The following is a 23904-nucleotide window of genomic DNA, read 5'->3' as shown; positions in this document are numbered from 1 at the left end:
TGTGAGCCCATTCATTCCGTTAGGAGTTTTCTCAGCCTTTTTTTTCTATGAAGCTGGGTGGAGACCAAGTGACCGTTTCTGGATACTCCTTTGTACACATAAATGGGCAGTCAAATAACCGACATATTTGACATGTTTACTGGCCACATTTTGTGTCTGCCCAGATGTCTGTGGCTTGATCAAAGCTGAACTAGGATGAGGTTCCCCCTGTTAACTTAACTTCGGGACACACTCGTCAAGAGAATCATGACCAGATGCCCCAAATGTTTCAAGTTTATTTTGAAGACCTACCCTTCCTGTCCACTCTCTTGAGACTGGAGCACATGCTTGCCCCTCGAACCTTTTGATTTATGCCAATGACAAATGTCATCCAGGTTCCCATTGAAGTTTATAGCTGTAAATATTTACCCCATGTGTAAATGCACAGAACAGGAGATCGTTTTATGTCCTTACATCCACAGAGAGGGGAAATTTTCCTCTGAAGAGACTGCACTGCTCTTCTCTTGATGAGGGGAGGAACTCTGACAGTGATTCAGCAAAATACAGTAAGCACCACTTTTCTGTGGTAGCTAGACAAATGAACTGACAACAGTGACTTCATAATATCACCGTATGTTGTTAGAACAGAATACCATTGAATAGAAATGTAATATTGCATTTTGCAATGCATTTTGAACCTCAAGTCATAACATTTATTATTCTTATTCATCCATGTCCTTCATTTGATTGTATTAGCTTTTCAAATCTTGTGACATTTTTCTTATTAGACACTGCCCAACATTTTAAGAAATGAAATGATAATTGACTTCTGCACATCACTTGCTCCTTGAGATAGATTTCGAATTTTGAAATGTAGTTTTTCCATCACATTAATTCCACACACACACACATATATATATATATATATATATATATATATATATATATATATATATATATATATATATATATATATATATATATATATATATATATATATATATATAAACTGTTCACTTAACTTACGGGTGGACGGGAGGTATACTGTAACTCTCGGTGTCGCTGTTGCTCGCTGTGGCGTTTCCATGGATGCAACATACGACATCTGAGTTCTTTAGTTCACCAGGAGAGGCTTGTCTTGAACTGCGGTCACAGACGTCATTTGAGTCGTTCGGTCATTCTCTGATGTCGGGAGACCTCTAGTGGAGACTAACGTAACCACACGTTATAATAAAAATCATCGCATTAAACATTAACACATAGCATTAAAGAATACATCAATTGATTGAGTGAAAACGACGGGCTCAGAACCCTAAAGATGATCCCTCATTGTGAAAGTTAATGGTTCATTGTGTTGAGAAGCCCTGATCATGTTGAGTATGGACGTTCTATTCTATACTAAACTGAACTGAAATATAAACACTTTGGTCATGGATCTGGACAACAACAAGGTGACCTGAATCATTGACTACTTTACCAAAGGAATGCAAAAATGTAAAATATGTTCTGTTCCAATACGGCAAAATAAGTGATCACTTAAAATACTACCCCATAAAAAGGTTTTTAACAGCTGCAATACATTTGCAGTTTATATTTTGACTCATGTATTCATTAATTAATGCAGCAGCGTCACAGACTTCTTTAGATGGAGAATCTGATACCTGAAGTATGTGAGGGAAGGATACGGGCAGGTCATCCATCCTCGGTGCTGTCAAACTCTGCTATCAGCTCTGTTCTCAGTGACACACCTTTAGTCTCTGATGGTGAGTGTGTGCCGCACACGTCATTATAAATTCATTTTTGTTTTTATTGAAAGCAGTTCACCAGAAGAAGCTGGGTCTTCATACTGTCACTTTATACTGTGCCAATCTGTTCTGCCAACTCGCTGCACCAATGTTACTCACTCATGAGTAATGACAACATTGAAAGGTTTACCGCACCTTATCTTACATGTAATGATATTTATGATTTAGATGCTAAGTTGTGTCCCACCATTTCTGTCTCTGATCAATATCACCCCACAGCATTATCTTGATGTAACACTGGTTATTTATCTTGACAGTTATCAAGTGTCTGGATTGAGTCATTGATGGGAATGAGAGATGGAACCTGTTCAGGAGCTGGTTTTACCTCATAATTGAGCTCTCTGCACCCACGACCCCTTTAAACCTGTTGTCACACCTCATTTCTGTGCAAAGCGATCAATCAACAACCTGTGTATTTCAGTGGTCAGTGGTCTGACATCGTAGTGTAATAAACACTATTGATCTTATTCTGTAGCTCTGTGTAGTTTTGCAGACCTAGATATCAAAAACACCCAGTATGGACAAGTGTGTGGCCTGTGGAAAGCCAACAGAAGTCAGGCAGTTTAGGTCTAGTTTGTTTAGGTTGGGTCAACATGTAAAGCAGCATCAGCACCCAATGCTAAATGTACTTCTTAGAAAGACAGAAACCGAAGCTGTAAGAGATATTCATTGTTCTACTGACCAAGATGATGTCTGCTGCTGTCACTACAACCTCCTGAAGTGATGTTAGAACAGGCTACTGTGTTTGTGTCATTGGACGTGTTTGGAGAAATAATTCCTTTTAGATAATGAGAAAAAGAGATGCAGTGAGCCTTTAGTTCTGAGTGCATTTCAACAATTGTTGAAGCAAAGCATCAAAGGATAACAATAAACGGGTCACAGGGCTCAACGTCTGTCGTAGGATATCAGACAGCAACACTAGGTAACGGCTACATTGAAGAAACACGGCTGCTGTAAATTAAAGCTCTGTTTATTTGACCAATAAGAGGAGAATATTTAGATCTCATAAGACAACTTAAAAATATTACACAGTAGTACAACAGTTGGTTGATTTACTATGACCCCATGCCATCTTTTCATGAGGGGGTGAAGTCTGAAAAAAATAAAAGAAAATAAAAGAAAGAACATTACAAAAAAATCCTTTTTTATATATTTGTACTTTTATATTTATTTCATCCTGGTTCCACGTGGAAGTGATGTCAGTGGGAGTGTTTGTGGCTGGATAATCTTCTATTTCAGTAGTTCTATCACATGAGGTTAAAAAAAAAAAAAACCTGACTGTGCGACTTCACTCGGATAACTCCTTAGAAAGGGTTCGTCATGGCAAATATACATCCTACAGGAACCTGCAATCCAATATTAACCAAATGAAACTTCCCTAACAGAATTGCCCCAAGAAGCAAACCCACCACTGAGCAAAACGTGCCATGCCACGAGGACCACTGCCCAGCCATAGCTGCAACTGCACCCACTGACACGCCCGCTGCCCCCACAACTCCCAAGAGGGCTCCAGCCCGGCCGCCATTCCCAAGTACTGGTGTCAGGACCTCCACTCCAGCGAGCAGACCTCCTGCCACCAAAGCTGACCCCACGATGACTTTGGCTTGTCCTGCCGCCTGCCTCACAAGAGGGCCCCCCACTGTTGCCCCAAGAGCCAGCTGGCACACTTTGGCCACAAAGAAAGCAGTGTTCAAAGCCTCCAAAGAGGACTGGTGGGCCATGCGCGCTCCTATGTCCTCTTTGGACTGCTTGTGCCCAGCAGCATGCATCTTCATGGCAGCGGTTACGACCACCTGGCCAGCGTGGAGCGTGAGCATTGCGATGACAAATGTTGCTATCATGGACATGCAGCCCACCAGCATCCAAAACTTAAAGTCCGAAGGCTTTAGTAGAAAGTATGAGATGACGGTCACCAAACTGAGAAGAGCCAAGAATACAAACTGGTGATTTCCATAGCCAAATGCTCCAAAGCATGCTGTTACTGCGGCGACCACTGTCATTGGCACGCCAGCGAAAGCCAGGAAGTCTACATGTTTGACTACCACAGTGTTGATCCAGTCTTGAATGGTTCTTTGCTCCATCTCAGCCTCTTCTGCCTCCATCTTCCTCTTCACCAGGTGTTCCCGCTCTTGTTGATCATTAGTCCACGCCAACCTGTCCTCGACCTCACTGACATTTCCTCCGTTCTCTAGAGTCAGGATCCTCTGCTCTAACTGCATTGTCACGCGAATCCTGTGCTGGGTCTCTGTGTTCTCCAGCGCTTCCTTCTTCATGGTCCAGGCTGTGGGTGGTAGAGTGCAGCAGACCTCACTCTGCTTCCACAAGAGCTTGAACACGAAGTGCAGTGGAGGTTTAACAGCTGTGAAGATACACAGAGCCCAAAGAAGGCCCACCATACCAGAACTGTTCACAATGAACTCAATAATGATTCCTAGAGTTGCACCACTCAATGTTGTTCCTAACGCACCAGCCAGTCCTGCTGTAACCCACAAGCCAGTAGAGTCTGAGTGGTTCAGCCCACAGCTCCTGGTCACCACAAAAATAGAGGCGACCACTGCAGCCAGAATCACGCCAGCTACGACTGAGGTCATTGCTATCGTCAGAGCCGTGGCTCCAGTCAAAGTCCCCAGTCCCAGGGCACCCAGTGTCTGGACTTCTTCTATGACTGGTTTGAGAGGACCTGCTGTGGTCATCAGGGCCAAGGTCCTGTCCACCGGGTCCTCTGTGGCTCCCAGGATGCAACCGCCTACTGAACCGAGTATAAAGCCCACAGCTCCCTCCTTCCATGGGCTCTGCAATGCTGAGGCAGAAAAAAGGTTACTGAGTCGAAGAACAAACTTTTCTAACAGAGATTTTACAAAATATTTATCCCATAACAAACTCATGAGAGCATGAATATATCAATTTCTTTGAATCATCAGAGATCAAATTGCAATCACTGCAAAGTTGGCAATGCAATAAAAATCAGAACCAGCCATGTACATTTGATTATGGCTTCGATCCCAAACAATAACTTGTTTCTTCAAATTATTTAGTGCATTTAAACGAAGAAGTTGCAGTTAAACTGAGCCGACTGGTTGATCGGGTTCAACCAGCGCATACATACGGGAAGCCTGACCTCATTTTCACTTTTTTTTTTTTTCACTGAACGCTGAAAATCAAGTTGTCAATAGTATTAAGTTGCATACCCAGAGAACACATGTTGAACACAGTGTTGTGCTGCACTACCACAACAAGATGATCAGAAAGCAGACACTTACTGATCTTGTTCTTGGCCATCGCGTCCTGTGTGGAAGTCTCTCCCGGGACAGGTCTTCAGTCTGAGCTGACTGCAGGCAGTATGCCATGGAATCCAAGCGTTTCTTTTACCTGGGGAGAACACGCCTCCTTGTGCGTGTCTTTGCCCAGCAGGTGGTCCTGAGACACTCTCAGAGATCGTCTTCATGTTTTTGGCGTCCTGTGTAAGGCTGCAATTTAGTTCCTACCTTTTCAGGAAGCTGTCAGACTCGCACTTTTCGATTAGCTGCGGCAACAATAAACAATAAACAATTTCCTTCATGGCTCCACAATAAAACACGTTTATCTTTAAGTGAGTGCACAGGTGTGTATGACTCGAAATTCTGCTACAAAATATTCAATTATGACAGTCTGGGAATAGGCGAAGCACTTGTTGGTTTCAAACGCATGTGAAATGTGAATGTTGTGCAGCAGTTGCTTTGTCTAATTATAAACTTAGCAAACTATGTTGCACTGCCTATACATCGGTTTTAAAACTATTATAATACATAAAAATAATTATTTTAATTATGAAAAATGTTGCGCTCGGATTTTGTTTTGCTCAATTGTGTGTCAATTTGAGAACCCAAGGGAACAACACGGGATCTCTCATTGCCTCTGGCAGGAGTAATTCAGGCCAAATGTAAAGACACTCAAATGATTTAAAAAAAAAGCAATACATGTAATGGTTGAACTCATCGAATCAATTACATTTTTTTTAATCGTCGACAAGGACCGTCCGGAACCTTCAAGACTGGTGGTTGTTTCCGTCGGAAATGGTTTCATGTAACACAACAATGGCGGCGCTGACAGAGTCACATGTACAAATATCCCATGAATCTGGTAATTTTCGTTTTATTGCTTAACAGTAAAAAACGACAACATTCTGACTTCTTGGTAACGCGTCCTTAATCCTCCCTAATAATTATTAGTTTAGATCGCGGTGTGTTGGTCGTACGCTTTTGTAGCATTTGTATTGATCGAGGAAATATTGGTTAAAAACGAGGTCACCTTCGAGAACAACGTATATATGCATGCTATTCCAACTGATTAAACTGTATTGAAATTTCTCCTATTATTTCTACTATAAAAAGTGTACTTAAAATCATTTAATGTTGATGCTCATATTTTATATCCGTTACTTAACCAGTTGTTCAACATTAGATTATTGCTATTAAACTGAAAGTCTAATGTGTAACAGTGGTCTTGAATAAAGGTAAAATTGTGTCTCAATGTGCTACAACAGATGAGATGGTGGACAGTGGTGACGATGGAGGGAGTCAGGATGAGGTGACTGGGGACGAAGGAGAAAGTGATGGAAGTGTAGTAGGAGAAGACGAGGAAGGAGGTAACGCCAATGAAGATGATGGCAACCCCAACGCTGGCTGGGCTGAGGCAATGGCCAAGATCCTGGGGAAGAAGACTCCAGAGAACTCAAGTGGCATTCTGGTGAAGAGCAAAGAGCTGGTCAAAATAAAACAGAAGGAGAAAGAGGCACAACAGGAGAAGAAAAAGCAGGTAATGTTTTCAAGATCTCGGTTCTTGTTTTTAAACATAGGAATGGATTATTATCTGAAGAGATGTTTTAGCCATTATCAAGGATTATGTCGCTGTAATACCATTATTGTGCTTTGCTGATGACTAGTAAAATTGAAAACATTAAACAAACTATTCTTTTGACATTTTGGTGTTCATTCTAGGAAAAACTGTGCGTATCGCAAAGTAATTGTTGTTAATGAAATACTAATTTCAATTTATTTTTATACTTTTCATGTACAGTGTTTAGGGCTCATTTGCCAACTTGCCTGTGGCCTAACCTTATTAGGTAACACAATGAAGTGGTACGTTGCTGGTTTGCGTACAGCACAACTTTTAGATTTAAGTCACTGAACTGATGAGAGTACGTTTAATTTCCTCAAGAATGTAAGAATGAGGAAAAAAATCGACCACTTTTATCAGGCAAGAAAATGTAAGGGAAAAGTGATAGTGCTCAAGCACCACCCTGAGGCCATCTACTGTATGTGTGTCATCTCTCTGGAACACAGCGACCTAAGTGTGAAAGAAACGTTGACCACCCCGACCCTGACTTTTTTTTTTTTTAACTACTCAACTACTGTTCAGGTGGACAAGAAGCGGACCTGGGAGATGATGTGCAGAGTCAAACCGGACCTGGTAAAGGACCGTGAAACAGAGAGAGCAATGCAGAGAATTGCCACGAGGTGAGTGAGTCAGTGGCCAGTTTGAGGTGGTGCTGTGTAAGTCATAGCAGCTTTTTCGTCCCTGCAGAGGTGTGGTGCAGCTCTTTAATGCCGTCAGGCAGCACCAAAAGACCGTGGACGACAAGGTGAAGAAAGTGGGCGGGTCTGAGAGGAAGAAGGCCAAAATCTTGTCTGCTGTTTCGAAGAGAGACTTCATAGATGTTCTGAGGGGAACAGGAGACAGTCCAGCTGGGATCAAGGAGGAAGACGCTGCTGTAAGTTCATTCTCTCACTAGTCTACGTGTGGTAGGAGTCTGATTTCTAGCACTTCCAGAGAGCAATGGGTTAGGGTGATAGTTATATAATGATATGAAGCAAAAAGAATATTTTAAGTGAAATGTATGTAAAATAAAATGTCATGAAAGTAACAAGTGTTTTATATGAGGAAGGACATATACATTGTGTTCTGCGGAATTGTAAGGCATATGCAAAGTATCGAATTAATACAACAATGGACTTGCAAGAGCAAGTATTAATTACTGATTTAAAAGATAAGAAGCATAAAATAGCTGAAAGTTCATCTCACAGTTACGGACAATATGAGGGAGATGATGAATTTCTACCAGAGAGAAAAATGCATTAGGACATTTTATACATTGAATTGCAGCAGGAATAATGATAATTTTCATGGGGCCCATCCTAGTATCTTGTCTCACCCAGACTCGGTGGGGAGGAGGTGAGCCCATGATGAGGGGGCACGGTCACGGCTACTTGACTCTGTATGGCATATATGTCATGTGACCTTCCTGCTAGACAAGAGTTATATCACTGAAGACTAGGGCTGCATGACATTGGGGGGAAATAAACTAACAAGAATTCTCACCTGATAACTTCAGTGGTAATATTTTGGAAACAATTAGGATGATTCTTGCTCCGGGTAGTGATCGGCATTCGCTGATCGCACTGGAATCGGCCAATCATGATCGTTTGGAGGAATCCTAATTTTAAGTATTTTTGTTTGAAACCCTACAATAAAATAAGAGATACGAAAATTGGGAAATGGACATGAAAACTAAAAATGCCTGTATAATCATGTTGCCTTTCAATAAACATTATTATTGTTATAATTATTTATTTTTATTATTCTTCGCAGTAGTAGAACTGCTTTGCTGTACAAAATTGTTTTGAACCCTCAAAGAGCTGATGTTCATTTTTAAAATTTATCAAAACTAGACTAAGTTAAGTTCTAAAGTGTGATGTTTATCTTGACTCTCTTCTGGAATAAATATTTGATATTTTACCTGTGCATTTTTCAATGAGAGGAAACCAGCACCTGCAGATTAAGGCAAGATAAAATATGTGATGCTTTACGATTTACTTTTGTTAATGTTAATAATAATATACAGGGGTTGGGCAAAATAATGGAAACACCTTAAAGCTTTTTCAGCTTTAAGGTGTTTCCATTATACTGGGGCTTTCAAGACAGGACTGGTCACGTCAGATTGGTCAACAGTGAAATATTTATTAATGTGGCTTTTATTAGTCCCCAATATGGCATTTATATTTGAGTTGCACGTGACTAGTATCTTGTTATGTGTTGTTTTTCCACTCAAGATTGAGGTCCATTGAGAAAAGCAGCACTTGTCTTCCAAGTGAAAACATGCTTTTCACATTTGGCGTCAGTCAGATCACGACCACCTTTATGTATTTATGAGTTTGGATTTCGAAATGTTAAGGGTTTTCAGATTTTTTTCGCTAAGCGTATATCAGCCGGCACTAGGTCTCTTGGGTCCTTTGTGGCCTCTATCTACCCAAGTCTAAAAAAATAAATAATAATAATAGTAATACACCCTAAATGCCGACCTTCTCTGACCAGTGCCTTTTCTAATTTGCATCATTTGATTTATTCCATTTTAATATTTTCTCTCGGGCCACTGAGGTCGCACATGGAGATGTGGTTTCTTTCCTGTTATTCCAACATGTACTCACTTGGTGTCGCTGTTTCACTTTAATACTAGAACGATTCGGTTTTCTGGTTGAGTTGTTTTTCTCGAAGTTGGTACTTGTGCAAGGATTACAAAAGATAAAAGTTAATAAAAACACAGCAGATTAACGTTTTTTCTGTTTGAATATGCACATTTATGAAAATCCTTTAAGAAAAACTTGCTTCTCACGTGTTGTGAAAGTAAAAAAAAAAGAAAAGAAAAGAACAATTTCAGAATATGTTTAACACATTCAAAACAGGATGTTAGCTTCCAGTAAGTAAGTCCAGAAGCCAGTTCTGAATTTTTCAGAGTAGGTTTTTAAACTTCATGTAAAATAGGAAAGTCTGTATAAACATTAGTGTTGCTCATACTGTATGTGTTGATGTTTTTGATGGATGGTGACAATAATGCCTGTGCGTGTGGGGGTGGGTTGGGGATGTGCAGGCTGCAGTCAGAGACGAGAAGCCAGGGTGGAGTGTCCTCAGAGATGATTTCATGATGGGAGCCGCCATGAAAGACTGGGACAAGGACAGTGATCATGAGGAAGAAGAGACACACAAGCCTGTGGACGACAGTGAATCCGACTGACTCTGGCCACGCTTTTAAGTGACTTTGTAAAGCTGTCTGCAGCAAAGAACTGCTGCTCTTTAAGGACGAACTGGGGGAAATGCTGTTCCCTGCTGCTGGTAATTAGGATGTCAGGATACAGGGATATTTTGAAACCTGAGGTAACCACAGTTTGTTGTGTGAAGCTCTGGGGATGGACTGACCTTTGATGTTGATGTTCTGTACATTGCTGGTCCTCTGAAATAAGTAGCAGCCAGAAAAGCAGTGTAGTTCCAGGGGACATCAGTCAAAGCTCACGTATCATGTTTGTTCACAGAGTTGTAAATGAGAATGACCAAAGTTCTGTACAAGTCTTCATTCCACTTGTGATGTTTTTACAGAACTCTGGGTACTAATGGACGATCTGCCCTCAGCAGACATTTTTCCATCTTCTGTTTTTGCTCGTGTGGAGCTTTACTATCCTTATATCCTAAGTGTTTTCTGAGAGGAAGATGAATAGGCCCCAAAACTGTACAATGTATTCCACATATCAATTAAAGATCTCCAAACACATGTGGCCAATTTCTTGTTTTGTAACTTTGTGACCCATTACCGTTAATTTATTGTTTTCATTTCAATGCAATAAAGTTAACTGCATATGGAAAGAGTTTTTCAAGTTAGAAGTGTGCTTGTGTGCGCTCGTGTGTAAAGTCAAGTCTTCTCCGTTCTTCACGTGCTGGTAGACGGGCGCCCGTTTCGGGACGGTGACAGACCGGCGCTTGGACCCAGCAGCAGAACTTCCCGCGCCAGTAGCCGACTGGCCATCGCCAGCGCTCTGTCTGAGACCAGTGGCTTTGTAGCGCGGCGTTGAAGAGTTGAGAGTCCGAGCTTTCGCTCGCGCAGTCATAGTGGCGCGTGTTGTTACGCTTCTTTGCCGCTTTGTTTGTGAAGCACGAGTGCGGATGAACCACAGGACACCATCAGGACCGCTGAGTCTCGGATGAGACGTGGATACTTTTTAGTCCATGTTCAGACTTGGCTGCTTTCTCGACTGCTGGTTAATGGGCCGGACGAGAACTGTGATCCTCCGTGGGCTGGCTGCGAGTGTCCCGGCGAGACGAGACGCACCAAAGCGGCGGAGGTGTTCCCAGTCCACCTCCTTCTAACCCGGGTGACGCGACTCTTCTCCGCTATGGATCCATTGGTGGCTACTGATGCGGACCTGTGCGCTCAGACTCTCTAGCTCCGATGGTTCGGAGTGTTCAGGAGGACGGGCTTCTTGACTTTCACGTCTGTTTTCACGTCTCATCTGTGGAAGTTAACGACCTTCTCTGAGACCATCTCTGCCTTCATGCTCTCCGTGATCCAAGTTGGCGTTTAGTGAATTCCGATTGACTTCCCTGAACCGCGCCGAGGAGAAGATGAACCTGTGTATTGTCGGTCTACTGCTCACCTTGGACCTGGCCACCGTGGCGCTCAGCCTGTCGACCTGCAGCACTCTGGATATGGACCAGTTCAGGAAGAAGCGCATCGAGGCCATTAGAGGGCAGATCTTGAGCAAACTCAAGCTCACCAACCCCCCGGAGGAGTTCCCCGAGCCCGAAGAAGTGTCCCGGGACATCGTGGCCATCTACAACAGCACCCGGGACCTGCTGCAGGAGAAAGCCAACGAGCGCGCGGCGACGTGCGAGAGGCAGCGGAGCGAAGAGGAGTACTACGCCAAGGAGGTGTACAAGATAGACATGCAGCCCGTCTACCCGTCAGGGAGTAAGTCCGTCAAATGTTTGGTGCCTCTTTCATTGACAGGCAATAGGAAAGATTTGACTCCACAGACAAGGTTTCTTACGGTCTGAGTTTCTACTGTCAACTGGGTAGATGATTAAAAAGGGTCCCCACTCTGAACTACATTTGCCTTGTTCTCAAGAACTCTAATGTTCTGTACTTATTCTCGCCAACATTGAAAATAAGATGGTTATTTTTATTTGTGCTCGTATGGATTTCACCAGTTCACAAAGAGATAAAAAGATGGACATGTTGAAATTAATGATCCAGATTTGGTTGTTAATCATCCTCCACATCATTGTTGATCTTCACACATTCCTCACCAATAGGGCCATCCAAACTATACTAAAGCTCAAGCTAAATCGCCGTAGCTCTTGGAAGAGCAGGAAATCTGGCTTTGAAAGTCCCGGCTGCAACTCTTGACTTTGGTTATAGATGTGCTTAAATATAGGTCATGATCTTGTCAAAAACCTGTCTCCCAAGGTGGGCATCTGTGGCTGCGTGGATTTGGCTCCAAATAACTTCATGTGGTCCACTTTTTCTGGTAGATTGTTCAGAAACACCAACTTACCCAACATAAATTGCTATTATAAGGAAATGGACCACTGAAGCCAGCGTTAACCATTTTGTAAAAATAAACCAGATCGAACTTGCTTTTCATTTATTTCAGATTCAATAAAACAAGTACAAAACAAAAAAAAAAGATTAAAAAACCAAAAAAAAATATGCACGCCTATCGTCGTTTGATAGTTTTATGATAAAAAATAATCAGTTCGTAATATGCATGTGCAAACCCATACCCAATCCTTCAGTAAGTGGTCAAGTGACTGATATTTGATCCCATTTGATGCACTATTTAGCACTAACTTCCTTCCATGCCGGCTAGCAAAGCACTCCACAAACTTTCAACATAACTCGAGATCCTTAGGAATATTCATAAATAAATACCGTGAGAGGCTTTGGAACCAAAAACACAATGTGAGGGCATAGATGGAAAATAAGAAAGGAAAACATGAAAACAAATGCAACAAACCTTGCATTATTCTTGTCAACAAAACTGGCAGCATATATGGCATTTGTATCACCAAGGTGCTGCGTTTTTTTCTCTGATTATCAGTAACAGACTGTTATTCAGGTGTGGTTGAAAATATTACATAAGTCATTCAGTGTCAAGTCTCATGGTGCTGGGTGAACAGATTTAAGATATGAAAAAGACCCACAATGCCATTGGTGCACATATGTTTTCCTCTTTTCAAAAGAAATCATACCATCAGAAGCAAAAAAAAAAAAAGCATTAGGCTTTAAAAGCCCGAGGTACAGTATATTTTGCCTTGGTGTTATCTTTGGACCTGCCTCTAGTGTAAATACCTCAAATATGAATCGGTCTGGCTGAGTGCCAGTCTGGGAAATTTGGAGGGGGGTAGGGAGGTGGGGTTTGGCGGAAAGAGGCTGCAATTGATTCTGCCCGGGCCTCACTTCTGCTAACAGATGCTGACAGCAGGAAGGTAAAACACTCAGTTGGCCTGAGATATAAAGTCTCATTCACTTGATCTGTGCTTGTGTGTAATTGAAAATGAATGCTACACCTCTGTTCAACTCTCTCTCACACACACACACACACACACACACACACACACACACACACACACACACACAAGGATATCGTTCTTAGTTGGTTGGGTGCCAGGAACTTCTTCATGCCTGTAATGTTGGGCTGGATGGTAGTGGGTTTATTTGTGCTGAATGAGCGGTGAGGGTGATCGACTATTTGAACCTGCTTTGCTCTGAGGCATTACGAGTACACCCCGACAGCCACACGTTCCATGGAAAAATTCTGGTTGGAGAGGCTTCAAGCAGGACGTAAGACTCCCTCCTCTCCACTCCCACCGTCATCTGCCCGCAAACACTTTCTGCCAAACATTCCCCCACCCCTTGTCCATCTTAACTTTGGCTGTCGCAAACCCAGTTTAAGGTCTCCACCACATTGAAATCACAACTTAAAGCGGAATTCCCGCTATTTCACACCCAATTGTTAGCCCGGGGAGCGAACACAGGTCCTCTGTCTGTGCAGTTGTGCAGCAGCCTCGTCTGCCGGGAGGGAGCAGTCGATGTGATGTCACTGTAATGTCACTGCTTATCTGAGCTTTCTGTGACTGCACAAATAAATATTGCCTCATGGTGATAAATGCCTTGGGCCTTAGACACAGTGCTATCTTTTTTTTAATCTTAGGATCAAAGCAGTATAGCAAAATCCTGAGCTCATGTAATCTACTTTCACTATGAAAGCAAAAGTAACTGACTACTTACAGTCATTCAAATTCTAACCCATCTGTTTAAGCAAACTTGTTCCAGTTGGCCTCCACTGAACCGTCTTTAATTCTGTAAATTGTGTCCATTGTTTTATTTCCTATTGTGTATAGTTCTCTGGTCTGCCATTGCTGTTTTATTGTGAAGTGTCTTAACCTATATTATTATTGTTATTTTATTGTTTTTTTATTATGCTGTCTGTTTTAGTCACTTAATTAGTAAAAACTAATCCTGCTGCGGTTCGGAAGAGCAGCTGGCTCAGCATCAACCCCACTTCTGCCAAACAAACATGCAAGTTAGAACGAAGAAAAGTACAGTAGCTCAGTCGTGGCCCAGGTTAGCGAGATCTGCTTTGTAACTGGGCTACTGTTGGCCAAAGAAGACAGACCAAATGACAAAGAAGGGAAGAAGATGTGGGAGACAGGAAGACCAAAATGATGTGTGAATGACTGGAGTGATAAGATCCAGAAGAGTATCAGGATGAAGAAGAACGCAAAGGAAGTGTGGGATAAGCAGAGAGATGAAGACAGCAGACAGGAGTACTTAAACATAATACATACATAAAACATTAGGCCAGGGGTCTCAAGCTGGTCCTCAAAGGGCTGCAGTTTTGTTCTGACTAGTGCTGTCATTTTAACGTGTTAATTCGATTAATTAATTAAGCCGCAATTTAACGCCTTAAAAAATGTAACGCAATTAATTATGAGTATCAACGGTGGCGAGCCAATGCTTGCACATTTGAATTTTGGCCCATTGAAGGACCCGTAGAGGCGTGTTATACTTATATACTATTGAGCTTGAGTGCCTATTTGAGACAGCCTAATTTTATTTCAGAATTTTATTTATTTGACTGAATCGCTGTATTTGTATTATATTTTTGAATAATGTACCTGGCCTAACTGGTTTGAGGATGTGCTTGACCTTTACTTTTGGATTTCATTTATGAAGCACAGTGTCACGGGTCAAGACGTGGAGCGGGACCCAAGTGCAGTGGTGAAAGTCGCAGGAGCGAGTCAAAAATAATATTTTAATCATTAACAACAACAAAAAACAACAGAAAGCATCACCAAACCAGGAGAAACAAAGCAAAGTCTGAATTTCAAAATTAAGGCGTCATCAAACCAGGAGAAGTTCACAAACACGAGTAAGAGTCCAAACAGAAAGCGTCACCGAACCAGGCGAAACAAACAAACTTAAATCTGGCAACAGAGACAAAAGCACAATGAACAGAGATAGTGAAATCACAGAATAAACCAGGAAACACACGGAAACAGAGGAAGGAACTAAACTCTAACTCAGGCACCAGGGTTGCAAAGAGTGTAATCAAAAATGAGCAAACTAGAGCACAGACAGAGAACAAACAAGGAGAACCAATTTACCACAGAGAACTAGAGGAGTGGATCTGGCACACGTTGCTGGAGTCCAGGTGTTCTTATACTCTGGTGATCAGGGGTTGATTGGCTCCAGCCGTGTGCCACAGGAACAGGAAGAAACGAGGGAGAAAACAAAACAGGACTCACGTGACCAAAATAAAAGCGGAATCATGACACACAGTTCACCAATAAAAAATTGGATTTCAAATCTTCTCTTCTTACTGTATTCAATTGATTAGTCATGCACTACATTTAATAATAATATAATAATAATATCCAATAATATAATAATAACTCAAATTATTTATCAGGAGACCTTTAGCAGATATGACATAAAAATGTGATTAATTCGATTAATTAATTATAAAATCCTGTAATTAATTCGATTAATTTTTTTAATCGACTATTTCTGACCTTTCACCTTTTCACCAATCAGGTGTTTTAAGACTGTAGTCATTGGATTGTCAGTCTGGTGCTGCTTGTTTCAGCTGACACCTGAATGGTTCAACTGCGTGGGCTTGTTTGGTTGGAACAAAATCTGCAGTGGGTGCACTGTAGCCCCTTTGTGCATCAGTTGGAGACACCTGGTGAGTGCGAGAGAAAGATGGAAGCAGGACTTCTGGAAACAAATAATTCAGAGAATGAGAAAGATAGGAGGACAGATGAAAGTGACATAGTGGACCAGGAAATCAGCTAGGTGGAATGAGGGAAGCTGCTAAGAGGACAGGGACTGGGAAAGCAGTTGTCCCATTGCCACAACTTTGAGCCGTTCATGGCAATCTCTATGGCTGAGAGAACACTTGACAAGCAAAGGAAATGTTGTATAGGACGTGAGTGAGGCTTACCATGATATATGGTTTAGAGACGGTAGCTATGACAGAAAGACGCGAACCAGAGTTGGAAGAGTCAGAGATGAAGATTCTCAGGTTTTCACTGGGAGTGACTAGGAAGGATAGGATTTCATACCAGAATATCAGAGGGACAGCTGATGCAAAGTTTGTGAGGGCAGAGGATGTACTGAAGTTACTGTGGATGAAGGTGGAGGGGGCTGGCTTGCTGTGACACCCCTGACGGAAAATACCAAAAACAAAGAAGATGGTTATTTTTCAATGAATTATTCCACTTTGTTGTCTTATATTATCTAAGTTATGCTATGCGGAAGTCTTGGCCTGTATATGAATGCTTTAATGACTTTGGTTAAGGACTGTTGCCCTTTCGTGCTAATGCACTTTTAAAAGCAAATCTGCATGATCTGGTGGCACTTTGCTCAGGCATGTCCGAATACCAGCAGTGGTCCTCGCACCAATACTGGCCTACTTCGCAGTACATATCAAATAATGATACACAGCTGATGCAACTGTATGCTTATCTTGCATAAATATATGAAAGAAGATGAACAAAAAAACTAGACACTTAGCTTGTAGTAAGGGTTAGAATTATACAAATATTTGTATTTTTTTCTTTAGTAAATCATGGTCAGTCAAGTAATGCAGCTGCCTAGCAGCATCTGAAAGTGTTATTGTGGCAGCAGCTACTGAGTTCATCTCTGTAAACCATTACGCCTTGTTTCAAAATCCTAACGGAAAGCCTGGTGGCAGTGGTGTCATGTTTGTTTGGGAAACAAGCTGAAAACAAATATCACAATTTAAAATGGTTGATATTACAAGTGCTGGAATGTCAGTACTCGTACTCTGTTGGTAAAAATGTGGTATTGGGACACCTAATATTGCGCTCTTGTGTTGTAGGCTAAAGGGCACACTCTGTAGCAACACAAACTGACCCATCTTAGCTTGTTAGTGCACTTAAATGACATGTTTGATGGCAATTAAAAAGGAGACCATAACTGTTGGTCAGCGAAGCTGACTAGTCGACCAAAGCCCTGGTCCTAATGGCTAATGTTCTTTCTTGCCACATTTTCTTTCTTAACTCGCTTATGCAACATTCGAACTTTAGTTGACACGATCATCCGTAAATCATGTGTCAGGCATCTTCCACAACTCTCTCACACTTGGGACCAACCTTGGGTGACTAATGGTCACACTGGATTAGGTACATCAGGACAACGGGAGCATCCAGATGTTGAGGCCTGACAATTCATCTGAATCCATGTTTCAATTATATTATTTGGAGAGCATTTTGTGGTCACTATTGCATCAGGACATCATCAGTAAGGGAAAACTAACCTGCCTCATGATTGTGTGTGACTCGGTGTACCACGGCGGCTCTGAAGCTCTGGGGGTCTACTGGGATTTTATCCCTTGCAGCTGTACTCCCTTCAGATCTGATTCAGTTTTAAGCTTATTTTCCACTGACCTTTTTCCTCTGCAGCTCATGAGTGGATATCTGGCTCCGCTTCTGTACATATGGTCCAGTTATGTCCAGCTGAGCTTCATGAATCTTTCCAGTACTGCTGAAGCTGCTGGAATAACAATGTGGGGAGTCTGTGAACTGTTGAAGCACAGAAACTCAGCCTTTAAGATCCTCTTTCTGTTGGCATGGTAAAATATTATCGTGAAACTGTATACTTCCACAGTCCGCCGAGTATTTAACCCAGTACAGCCATGGACCGAGTAAAATACTAGAAGTCTTCCTCTTGAATTTTTATTGATGTTAGAGTCTCCTGCTAAATTGTTTGGCTGCTCTTTACATTTTGTGTTCAACAGAATAGTAGCATGATGTCCAAACATTGTGGATAGAACAAGCTTTTTGAGAAGCGATTCCTATTGGAATGACTACTGTTTCACCTGCATCAAGTTAAGTTCTCACTTCAGAGGCAAGGATTTTCCAGAAAGTCTTTTGGGAATGCATGTGTTCATCTGTGTTTTTCACTTCACAATTTGCAATTTACGGTCACAAAAAGGGAGCTAACGCAGCTGCATGTTTCTCCTTCTCCTCAATTTAATGCTGTTTCTCTTTGGAGTCTGATCACTTTCAAGTTTATTTACGGCTTTGAAGGCACACACACTACACCATGCAACTCGTATGTCAGCAGCATAGATCTCATGCAGCTGCAACTGTCCTGTTAAAAGGGCAACAAGCCCAGCTGACATCTAAAAGCTTGTTCAGCCCACAGCATGGTGCTCAGCCATAGTTACTTAGAGTGTTTACAGAGCACATGCCAGCCATGTGTTGGTTCACCATTTATTCACTAGCTGAGACCTTGTGAGATCTTGTAATTATCCTACATCAGGAAACAATTGTGTGTGACGACCTTACACACTTTTATCGAGGATTTTATTGCAAATCAGTGTTAGTTTTATTAAAATCTGTAGGAGAAGTGCTTCATCAAATTACTTCACCCCGTCAGCCTCTTGTGGTGACCTACATTGAGCAGTGACAATAACCCACTCATGCTAAGGAACAAGTGAACCCAAATGGAGGTGAGGGGAAGCATGCTGACAGGCCAGATAGGCACCAGTCGGTTCAATCGAGGGAGGATGTCACACGCACATGGCGACTTAGTTTGAAAATTGGCTAATATGCATTATTTTTTTATTACTGACTTCAGGTCGGAAGGATGCATTTTACTCTTAATTGACACGGTCTGAACATCCAGGAGCAGAAATACCCAGCTGCAGCGACATATTTTCGCTGCTGCAGCTTCAGTGCTGGAAGTTGGAGGAGCCACAGATTTTTATCTGGGAAGCATCAGAGTATATTTCTTTTTTTTTTTCAGTTCATAAAGCGCCACAGAACAAAACAGGGGTTATTGTAGCATATCCTGCATGTAGTTATTTTATAACAGTATGTATCTGTCCTTTTCAAGCGATGTTACCGTTAGTGATCATGTTCGTTCTTTATTTTGGTATTGCTTTTCACCAATAAATGCTATACCCTTCACTCGAGGCCACCACATCAACAGTGGTATCATATAACATGACGCACATCGTTTCAAGGCACAAAAAGGTGTTGACTGATGGTGGTGTAATTTAACAGTGTGACATTAATATGAGTAACTGACAAACATATTCTTCTAATCTATTTTCCTGCCACTTATGCAAATAAATGTTAGCACACCACCTCCTTCAGTGTGTAAGACGGGGTCCCAAAAGAACCTACTGTAGAACCGTTAACAATATTTGCCTTTCACTTTTATGTTGATATATATTTTTTGTTTTGAGTCCAATTGGATAATAAAAATTATAAACTATAAATACAATGTTGATACGAAAGATAATGTTGCCATTAGTATGACAACCCAAGCTTCCTTTGAAGTGTGTTTGTGATTTCAACATGTGACAGTGTTTTACAATGTGTTACAAGATTTGGCAAGCTGGGAGTCTTGGAAGGGTAAAGTGGAGTCGTTTCCTTAGGATACCTCTCTCTCAAAGAGACCTCAGATAAGTCGATTATAGAGGAGTTGATGTGACTTTGAGAACCCGCCACCATCGAATGCCTGTCATGATTGTCACATCAGACATTATTACTTGCCAGCATGTCTTCTGTTCCTGTTGTGTGCAGTTGTTGTTTTTGTAATAGTTTCTTAAGCTGAGACTCAAGCACATAGCTGAAATCCTCTTACCTGGTATGAAGCAATCAGCGGCAGAGAGGACGCAGCTGCTTGTTGAAAAATTTTAAGACCTCTGGGTATTTGCCGGAGTGAAGGACTTCACCGCAGGGTTGTTGTTGGGAGCCCACTCTCACTTCACTTATGCAAGACCTGGACACTGCTGCCGTGTAGCACTGTGGCCAAGCAACATTGCATAACAGAGAGAGAAAGGAGACTGGGTTTTTGGACTAGCAAGGCTCTATATTGTAGTTTTTTTTTTGGCGAAGTAGCTGTATTGATCTGATGATAGTCTTGAGCAGAAGACGATGTTTGGTGTGTTAATCACATCAGTGTTGGGATGGTGTTTCTGGCTCTTTCAGTCTGAGGTGTATACAACAGGAGCTGCGGTCAAAACTGTGTGTGTCATTCAATGTTATGAGGAAAGGCTTGTCTGCCTTGCTGCTTCTTTTTGTGTGCGCACACTATGGTACAAGAGTTATGTGCCTGCAGTTGAGCGTGGGAGTGTGCCACCTCCGTGGCCCGGTCAGGCAATCTATTTAAAGAATGAATACCACAATGAAAGTTCATCTAAATGCCAGTCAGTTTAATTCAGCAGTGCAATGAATGAACAGACCGAGATAAGGATTTCAAATAGAGGTAAAAGCATTAGGGCACAGAGGGAATAATAGGAGAGGAGTTCCATGTAACAAGGTTGTCAACTAGTTTTGCCCTAAACACTCGCATATTTGATGTTTGAATGAATGGTTTGTTGGTGCTGCCAGCATTGACCACATTTGCATGCAGAGACTAGGCAGAGTGGCTGAGTTGCAGAACTTTAACATGCAGCAGAGTGATAACTGGATTATTGAGTAATGCCACCTCTGTGAAGTGGGTGGCGCTGTGAGTTCTTCAGTCGTACGTACCCTGTTAACATACATTTTAAAAATTTGAACTCATCCGAAAAAACATAGCCAATTAAGCAGCGGGGGGACGTTTTGTCATTTACTGAATTGGTGACAATATAAACACTAGTTTTTAATCATGATCACTACTGTAAATATCTCTCTAATTTATAATCGTCCTCACGCGGTCCGTCTCTCTCTATGTCAGGCCAGACGTATGCAGCGGACATTGTGATTTTTCCATGAATAAAAAAAGCAAAAACTGTCATCTTCATGTCCACATCCATGATGTGTTATGTGTTATCTGTTGGTTTCGATGTTTCCACTCCGTTTAAATACGACTTATCCCGTGAGATTTCCTCTGTCTGAAGGCGAGATGCGCCACGCTCATTTCTATGTAGCAGAAACTCTGCATGGTCATGTCTCTCTAGGTCAAAGCACTTGAATACTCTATGGAGGAAATAAACAATGGCAACTAACTGTTTCATGTTGCCATATGTTCAGAAAGAATGGGATCACAAGTGCAGTGTCTACTGTATTTTATTGGTTGATCATGTGTTCACTTATCTTGTGTATGTATGGTTTATTGGTTGCTGCACATGGAGTCTGACTGGTCATCGTTGACGGGCCCTCACAGTATTTTTAGTTGCTCAGGATTATTACTCGAGTTGTTTTCAATTTGTTGCTGGCAGACATGACTCCACAGATGAGTAGGAACGTTGCTTTTCTTCTCCTCCCAGACACAGAAGTGTACTGCAGGACCCATTCCTCATGTCTTCCTTCTTTCATTTACTCTTGCCTGGAGAGCCTGAGGCTCTCTGCCCTTACCTGCCCCGCCCGTAATCATCATTTCACCCTCTTTCCTGGTGTCACAGTCCAAGCCACTTTATTGTTACTGGTCTTGCCGGAAAGGTGCCTTCATCAAAACCGTAACACAACTTCTGACTTTGTTTTTGGCCCACAATAACCATAATATCCCAATACAATATATCTGATATATTGTGACAAAACTGATCAAGGATATATCATGATACATACTGTATTTGACTGAAACAGAAAAATCATGATGCATTTATTCAATGTAAAATGTACATTGAATAAATGCACAGAAAATTGAGCTCAAAGAAACATGTATTTGTATTTGCCCCACTGCCTCAAGTCTTGTAAATATAAGTAATGTACAGCTGAACAAGTTAAAGTGCATGAACATTAATAACATCATAAAAATGACTATCAATGGCTCTCCCATTTAATGTTGAGTGCATATATTGCTATCATCTCTTGTGCACCACACAGTAGAGAGACATTTAACAGCTTTGTTAGTCTTCATGTTTCCAGAAGCCGAGATGCCATCAACGTGATTTTACCCAGATAGCAACAGGACATGATAAGATGATGTCACAGCGGGAAAACACAATGCATTTGAGGCCAACTGCAAAGTTTGTTTACAACACTGTCACCAGCTCTCTGCAGTGTTTGTTTGTTGATGTCCGTCTGTTAAACTTCGATCATGAAGGAAACGTGCTGTTATTGACTGCCACACTCTTCTCATGACTGCATATTCCCATGACTTGTATATGCATGCATATGTTGATCTTAATTTTGGCATGATTTCATTATATAAACTCTATTACTCTGTGATCTTGATTAGTTCTCAAACTTGCTCCGGAGGAGCAATGGTAGCCATTTGCAGGGCCGGTGTTTAAAAGCGAAAGGCGGAGCAGGTTCATGTCTTCCACTGGCTGATGTATTTCTTTGCAAACCTAAGATTCCGAGCGAACAGACACACTAGGATAAGTTTGTGAACGGGAGATTCAACGTTTTTTAAATTTGAACAACTAAAAATGCTGGGTAACCCCACTATGTAAGTTGTAAAGTTGTAAAGTATTGATATTTGCCTTCATTGTAACAAATATTTATTGTGACAGAAAGTGCAACAATATGCTAATAGCTAATGGGAAAATCTCATCTGGCTTTGCCTTGTCTGACCACTTTAACGATCCAGAACAAAGTCTTCCCAGCTGGTGCACCGCGCACCAAATCTCAAAACAGTGTTAGTGCTGTGTAGCCTGTGTAGCATCCTATTCTTTCTAAGCTGCATGAGGGGTTTATCTAAAAGAGGCATTCTGAAAGACCCCTCCTCTCATTGCCCCAGAAGAGCAGGTTTCTGGTCTCTTTTCTCTTTGTGGTTGATCATGTTTTTAAAGGAAACAACCAGTACTACTAGTACTCTGAGATCCTGTTCATTTTTCCCAGGGTCTCCACCACATATAAACTAGCGTGGCGCACTGCCACTGCTTAAATGAGAGCTGCCACGCTGTCAGAAAAATGATCTCTTTTTAAAGATGAAATCTCATGTGATCAAACGTATTAAAAGGAAGTGGAAACATCGGAACTACACACACACATCATGGAAGTGGACATGAACACGATGGTGTTTGCCGTTTTTTCGTGGAAAAATTCAGAAAGAAATGAAGAGAAGCCTGTTGATTGTGGAACTCAAGTCGCGCATTCCGGCCGGACGTGAGGGTATAAAAGGCAATATTTTCTCAACTAAAATGAGAACTGCACTTTTCTTCTGAACTTGCATGTGTTTATTTAGGTCACAAAACTATTCAGCAAATGTTATGTCAGCCATTAATACTCCTCCCAGTCACACAAACCATTTCACCAGAGTTGTGTCATCATTTTTTTGGGATATTCAGTGACTCAATTCAAACTTAGTCACTGCCTTCCCTGGCACACTTGGCCTAGCTCAATCTCTGACTCATGAAAAAGTAAAATCCAAAGAACTAGGTCAAATAGTTTTTGCTCGAGTCACTCCCAACAATTGCAGTCTCATCTCTGTTACCATTCTAACTTGTCATCTGAAATGGTCCACATTCATCTTCTTAATAACGGCAAGACAACAGACAGACAGAGAAGGTGCATCAGTAAAAGCGGTACTGCAGTTGCATTGTAGTGATGTCATTGCCAGGCAGGATTTTCAAACATCAGCACATCTGCAATAGTGGTTGCGGCTGATTTCCTACCAGACAATTACCTCTCTACAAATCTGGCTTCTCACACCTTTTACACCTTTGTTTGGTTTGTGGTTGGAGCCAAGTTTGTAGCTGACACACACTCCTGTCTGGTCCTGAAATAGTGGGCAGGGGTCTATGGATGAGCATGTGCCTTGGCTTTATCTGCGCAGATATGGCTCTGTGTATGGGTGGTTCCATGAATCCCAGAATCTTCTCTCAATCTTATCAATATGTGGCAT

The 23904-nt window shown here is 41.7% G+C and overlaps 3 protein-coding genes across 3 annotated transcripts in view; 2 read left to right on the top strand and 1 right to left on the bottom strand.

Annotated features, from left to right (window-relative positions):
- Positions 1–2754: 2754 nt before the first annotated feature.
- LOC128768528 (uncharacterized) lies at positions 2755–5512 on the bottom strand. Its single transcript, XM_053881472.1, has 2 exons — positions 5045–5512; positions 2755–4584 (listed from the first exon to the last, which is right to left on the bottom strand). Exons 1-2 carry the CDS (start codon positions 5061–5063, stop codon positions 3089–3091), a joined length of 1515 nt encoding a protein of 504 aa, XP_053737447.1. The 5' UTR covers positions 5064–5512; the 3' UTR covers positions 2755–3088.
- A 325-nt stretch (positions 5513–5837) lies between these two features.
- On the top strand, positions 5838–10399 carry rrp15 (ribosomal RNA processing 15 homolog). Its single transcript, XM_053881322.1, has 5 exons — positions 5838–5903; positions 6307–6578; positions 7182–7279; positions 7347–7533; positions 9688–10399. The coding sequence occupies exons 1-5, from the start codon at positions 5858–5860 to the stop codon at positions 9829–9831; spliced, it is 747 nt and encodes a 248-aa protein (XP_053737297.1). The 5' UTR covers positions 5838–5857; the 3' UTR covers positions 9832–10399.
- Positions 10400–10663: 264 nt separating this feature from the next.
- The window catches only part of tgfb2 (transforming growth factor, beta 2), a 30895-nt gene continuing 17654 nt past the window's right edge, over positions 10664–23904 (top strand). The window contains exon 1 of the mRNA XM_053881074.1: positions 10664–11556. Within this exon, the coding sequence (XP_053737049.1) occupies positions 11211–11556 (346 nt within the window). The 5' untranslated portion in view covers positions 10664–11210. The remainder of the gene's footprint in view (positions 11557–23904) is intronic.

This window comes from Synchiropus splendidus, chromosome 12, assembly GCF_027744825.2.
Source record: "Synchiropus splendidus isolate RoL2022-P1 chromosome 12, RoL_Sspl_1.0, whole genome shotgun sequence".
NCBI classification, from domain to species: domain Eukaryota; kingdom Metazoa; phylum Chordata; class Actinopteri; order Syngnathiformes; family Callionymidae; genus Synchiropus; species Synchiropus splendidus.
This window is presented reverse-complemented; position numbering and strand designations above follow the sequence as displayed.